Consider the following 6,000-nt stretch of genomic DNA (forward strand, 5'->3'; position numbering starts at 1 on the left):
GGGTTCTTGTGGCATTTTTCTGATGATGGTGGACATAGATTAAGAAAAATAAACGTAAAATATCATTTCTGAGAATTCCTTCATTGAAACTGGAGCAGACAAAAAAGAGAGTTTAAAAAAGATGGTATAAAACAAATGGACCTTTTTCTGTTCCATCAGATTCTGAATGTTTTAAACCTGTGGATTGATTTTTAAACAGCAAAATTTGATGCCCCTAAATATTTTTTTCTCCTAAATATTTGAGTGTTTTTTTATTTTAATGGAGCAGAAATTCGATGATAATTTTAACATGTTTCCAGTTTTTGGCTAATTTGTACTTTAGCAAACATTTTAGCATTACGCTAACTGTTATTAGCAGCTAATTTAAACTTTAGCAAACATTTTAGCATTAGGCAAGCTGGATTTTGGCTCATTTAGACATGTTTCCAGTTTTCTCCCTAATTTGGAGTTAAGCTAACATTTTAGCATTAGGCTAACTGTTTTTAGTGGCTAATTTGGACTTTAACAAACATTTTAGCATTAGGCTAACTGTTCTTAGTGGCTAATTTGGACTTTAGCTAACATTTTAGCATCAGGCTAACTGTTTTTAGTGGCTAATTTGGGCTTTAACAAACATTTTAGCATTAGGCTAACTGTTTTTAGTGGCTAATTTGGACTTTAGCTTACATTTTAGCATTAGGCTAACTGTTTTTTGGTTAATTTTGCAGTTGGTTACTGTGGTAAACTGTGAAGGATTGCTGAATTGTTGGAGGATTCCAGCTCACATTGTCAGGATCCTCGTGGATCGATACAGTAGCAGATCCCTGTCCTAGACCTACTGGTCGATCTACGAGCACACCGATCCAGCCAATCAAATCATGACACTGACGTGACGTCAGCATCGAAATGTTTGGATATAAAAAGACACTAAAATATTTTAGATAAAAATATATATTTCAGGACATGAAATTTTGCCATTTGAAAATAAAGGGTTAAAAAAATTCAGAATCTGATGTAACAGAAAAACGCTGGGCGGGGCCACAAGCTTCCTGCTCCACTCCACAATGGGGAGAGGAAGAGGGGCGGGGTTGCTCCGTCCCAACGGTCCCGCCCACAACTCAGAACTGTTGTCGCTCTGCAGAAACTACATCCTAGAAAATGACACTAAAAAAATAAAAGTGTCTGAAACGTCAGAATCTGAATTAACAGACGACTGAGAACGTTTTGAAAATAGATCAGGAGATGATCAGAACGTTACGCTGTAACCAGCCCGACCCCTTCACGATGACCCAAACACAAAGGCGCTCACCTTCCGGCGTTTCAGTACGGTCTGTTGGCGTCCTTGGGCCTCTTCAGCTGCACCTTCAGCCTCTTCATGCCTATCTGGAAGCCGTTCATGGCCTGGATGGCCGTCTGAGCGCTGGACGGGTTATCGAAGCTCACAAAACCTGATCCGAGACAAACAGGAAGAGTCGTGATGATGATGATGAAGATGAGGAGGAGGAGGAGAGCCCCCGTCCACCCGGTCAAGCGGTTCCTGGGACTCACCGAAGCACTTGCTTTGGTTTGTGGCTCGGTCCACGAAGACCTTGGCAGAGATGACGTTCCCAAAGGGCAGGAACATCTGCAGGATCTCCGAGTCGGTGAACTCCTGCGGCAGGTGGTAGATGAAGATGTTGCAGCCCTCGGGACCTGTGGGCAAAAACACCAGAGGCTGGGAATGACTCGGCAGATCCGGACTAAAGCTCGGCAAACTGGGATGAAGGAAAGAAAGACGGAGCTAAATGGATGTTCGATGATTATTGATGGATACATCCAGAATATGAAACATTCATGTGCTGCTACACCTTCTCCACAGAAAGAGGAATGATTCAATCATTTGGAAAAATCTGGTGCTTCAGTGAAGGAGGAACAATCGGAAAAATCCTCCGACTCCCAGAAATCTGGGGCTGAAATTACTCAGCAATAAGCCGAGATTTTAAGGATGAAAACGTGAAATATGAACCATTTATGTTCAATTCTATTTAGTAGAAATTTGGCTTTTAAATCTAAGATGGAAAAAGAACTTCCCGACTTTTCCACATTCTTGACTTTGAGTCACTTTGTTTTTAACTAAAGTCAAAAGATTTGATAAAGTAAAGTAAATAGGATTGGATTTATAAACACATCTATCCAGTGGGATAAATCATCACAAATGTCCTTTAAAACACTAAACCTCCCAGATTAAATGTCAGATCTTGTTTATGTTTCCAGATCTTCTGGAGTTTTTATCTGAACTTATCTGACCTGCTGCTCTGTCACTCTGATGACACGGTTTCAGGTCAGTCGCTTCTCCTTGAAAAACTTCCCAGATGACATTTAACCCTCAAATAATTTACCTTAAAAACTGCTTTTTGTGCAAAAGTTTGATACCCATCTTTTAGTTTACAACCACAGCTTCTTTTTACAGATATTTTCCTTATATTACATGAAGATAACATAACAAAACCTAAAATTGCTCAAAAACTCAGTTCTGAGTAGCAAATTTGATCATTTTTTACAGCAGAAATTGGGATCAAACTAATTTTTATGATTTATGGCAAAGATTTAAAGTGTAAAGATAAAAGAAAAAGGTATAAATCCCAAAACAAAGAAAAGAAAAGGTCAAAACAAATTATTTTAAAAATCACTGCTAATAAACTCTATATACTGTATGTATTTTTTTCCCAGGATCATCATAATTGTTATTATGTTTCTTTGTAATATAAAATGTTGAAACTTTCAGGTAAATTTAAAATAAAAACTAAACTGCTGGGAGGTCGAGTGATTCTTACATTAAACAACCGATCGGAGAGATTATTGAATCATACATTTATGATCTAATTTTACAAGGAAAAAGTTGTAAAATTATGACAAAAATAATGAAAGGTTTAGGAGATAAAATTTGTGAAATTATGAGAAAAAAGTTAAGATTATTTTATGAAAAAAATTGTATAATTCTGAGAAAAAAAATGTGAGAATGACACAAAAAAATCAAACTTGTACAAGAAAACTCGTAGAAATAAGATTTTTTTTTAATTTTATGAGAGAAACGTTTTGCATTTATTAGAAAAAGTAAAATTTTACATTAAAAAAATATGAAAAACAAAGTCAAAACAAAAAAAATAGTTACTTTAAGACTTAAAAAGTTTTAATTTTACAAAGAAAACATCGTGAAATTGTAAGAAAAATAATTCAAGTTTTTGAAGATAAAATTTGTAAAGTTATGAGAAAAAAAGTTAAGATTTTAAAAGGAAAAAAATATAATTCTGAGAAAAAAATTGTGATAATGATGCAAACAAATCAAACTTTTACAAGAAAAGTTCAGTAGAAATATGGGATTTTTTTTTATTTTATAAAAGAAAAAGTTTTACAATTTATAGAAAAATCTAAATTTTACTAAATCGTAAATGTATGATTTTAAAAGCTTTAATTTTACAAAGAAAAAGTTGCAAAATTATGAGCAAAAAAGACAAAATTTTACAAGGAAAAATTCGTAAAGATATGAGAAAAAGTTACGATTTGTACATTTATTAGAAAAAGTAACATTTTACAAGAAATTTATAAAATTATGAGACAGAAAGTCAAAATAAAAAAATAAAGTTGTAAATTCAAGATTTAAAAAGTTAATTTCACAAGGAAAGAACTGGTATAATTCTGAGATGTGACAAACGCATCAGTGAGACTCGTGAAACTCTGAATCTGTTGAGGAATGAATCAAACAACCCAAACCGTCCTAACGGGACGTTTCCCACCTTCTCTCTGCTGGAGCTGCTGCGGCTGCTGCGGCTGCTGCGCCACCAGAGCGGGTTGGTGGGGGAACGGCTGCCCCACCAGGCTGTAGGCTGCTGGGTAGGTGGCTGAGGAAGAGGAGGACGAAGAGTTTAGTCTCCATCACCAAACGTCACCAAACTCACCTGAGGATTCACTACAGACGCCTTTAATGTGCGGTCCAGCTTCTCCTACGTATCACGTTTCTGCACAAAAACCTTCAATTCCAGGAGTTTTAAACCTTTAAAACAATCAAATCTGTTTGATTTACTTACAGACCAAAACTGTTGTCGAAGAATTGTCCCTCATTTATACATAATTGATTTTGAATATTCACAATAACATAAATCTGTGATATGTTTCTATATTTTACAACTTCTTTCATTTTTGCCTGCAGAACATGCAAGTTCCTTTCAAAATAAAAGACTTCCTGTGTTAAATGAAATCCTCTCGCCGCAGAAGATTCACTTGATTAAAAATGTCAAACAGGAGATTTTATTCAATCATTAGGACTTTGATGCATCTTTAGACATAGAATCCAATAAAAAAAACTCTACTGAACATAAACTGGACACTGATAAGCAGCAGGACATCCGAATTACAGCTTTAATATTTGATTTTTTTTACAGATAACAACCCAACAGGAGCCACAAAGTCTAATTACATCCTTTAGGAAAACGATCTTTTGGATTTATGTTGTTGTTATTTTGATAAATGTAAATAAACTTTTGTTTTTTGGCATAAATAAAACAAGTATATATAAAAATTATCATTTTATTAACTTTTGACAACATCCTTTCAAAATAAAAGACTCCTTATGTCACAAGAGATCACAATAGAGAAATGTCAGCGATGATTAATAAAAAAAATGTTTATTTTACGTTTTCACTTCAAATCTAACTAACTGCAGTGAAATCAGAGCTCATTTAGTGTATTTTTAAAACCATGTGGTGCACATAAAACCTTTTAATTTGTTCAAAAATAGAAAATCTGCTTTAAAATACGGTTCACCTAAATTCTGGATGTACTTACTGGTCTCAAATTGGTTAACTTAAGATTCCCATAGTTTTTAGTGACTCTTTCATTTAAAACTGTCTTTGTCTTAAACCGCTGAGCCCCCATGGAGGTAAAAGAGCTTCATGCTGACACATGAACGTCTCTTCATGTCCGTTGGTGTCCTGGACTGACCTGTGTAGTGCTGCATGCCGGTGTAAGCCTGCTGCAGGGGGTCCAGGACCGGACTCTGAGCTGTGGACGACATGAAGACATTATTTATGATCCTTGGAGACTGGATTTGACTCAACCTGCTTTGATTTTGACGGTCAGCTTCACAAAGCCAAACAACTGAATGAGAAGAAGAGAGTCGTGACGGTTCTGCACCTTGATAGGCGTGGACCCCGTTGGTGTAGAGGGCTTCTGTCGCCGATTGGCCACTGGGGGGAGCCGGCACAGACGGGTAGCTGTTCACGGCGATGGGCGGGGGCAGAGCGGGAACTGGGGTGGCGGCGATGGAGGGAGGAGTGCTGGTACCTGCAGACAGGTTCATCCATTCAGGATCCACTGCATCCGTTTGGGGTTGCTGGAGCCTATCCCAGCTGTCGGATGGCCACACGTGCACACCCAGGAGCGATTCATCTATTATCATATGAGGTTTGTTTCTAGACTGTGATATGAAGGGAACCGACGAACTAGTTTAAGAGTTTATTTAGTTTATTAGGGAGATAATCCTGACAACAATGTTGGGTATAAAACAGTAAAGTCTGTGACCTGCTGGATGCTCATGTTGTGGGCGGAGTCAACTTTGTCAACTTCACTAGAATTTTTTTCTGATTTTCAGTTAATTTTTTTTACAGTTTTTGTTGTATTTTTTCTGATTTTTCCAATAATTTTTTTCTGATATTTACTATTATTTTTTTCTAATTTTTGCAGTATTTTTTCTGATTTTTTCTATTATTATAATTAATTTTTTGATATTATTTTTTCTAATTTTTGCTACTATTTGTTTTAACTTTTGTAAGTAATTTTTCTAATTTTTGTTAAAATTTTTTCTGATTTTTGCTATTGTTTTCTATCATTGTTGCTATTATCTTTTCTCATTTTTGAGACTATTTTTTCTGATTTTTACAACTATTTTTTCAAATTTTTGCTACTATTTGTTCTAACTTTTGCAAGTATTTTTTCCTCATTTTTGTTATTCTTTTTTTCTAATTTTTCCTATTACTCCCAGATGAC

The 6,000-nt window shown here is 35.6% G+C and overlaps 1 protein-coding gene across 2 annotated transcripts in view; it reads right to left on the reverse strand.

Annotated features, from left to right (window-relative positions):
• The window catches only part of celf3a (cugbp, Elav-like family member 3a), a 38,184-nt gene that overhangs the window by 4,037 nt on the left and 28,147 nt on the right, over positions 1-6,000 (reverse strand). For both annotated transcript variants that reach the window (XM_024298245.2, XM_024298243.2), the window contains exons 9-13: positions 5,149-5,298; positions 4,957-5,016; positions 3,753-3,857; positions 1,528-1,671; positions 1,289-1,427 (exon numbers count right to left, since the gene is read on the reverse strand). In XM_024298245.2, coding sequence (XP_024154013.1) covers positions 1,300-1,427; positions 1,528-1,671; positions 3,753-3,857; positions 4,957-5,016; positions 5,149-5,298 — 587 coding nt within the window. In that variant the 3' untranslated portion in view covers positions 1,289-1,299. The remainder of the gene's footprint in view (positions 1-1,288; positions 1,428-1,527; positions 1,672-3,752; positions 3,858-4,956; positions 5,017-5,148; positions 5,299-6,000) is intronic.

Source organism: Oryzias melastigma, linkage group LG11 (genome assembly GCF_002922805.2).
Source record: "Oryzias melastigma strain HK-1 linkage group LG11, ASM292280v2, whole genome shotgun sequence".
NCBI lineage: Eukaryota > Metazoa > Chordata > Actinopteri > Beloniformes > Adrianichthyidae > Oryzias > Oryzias melastigma.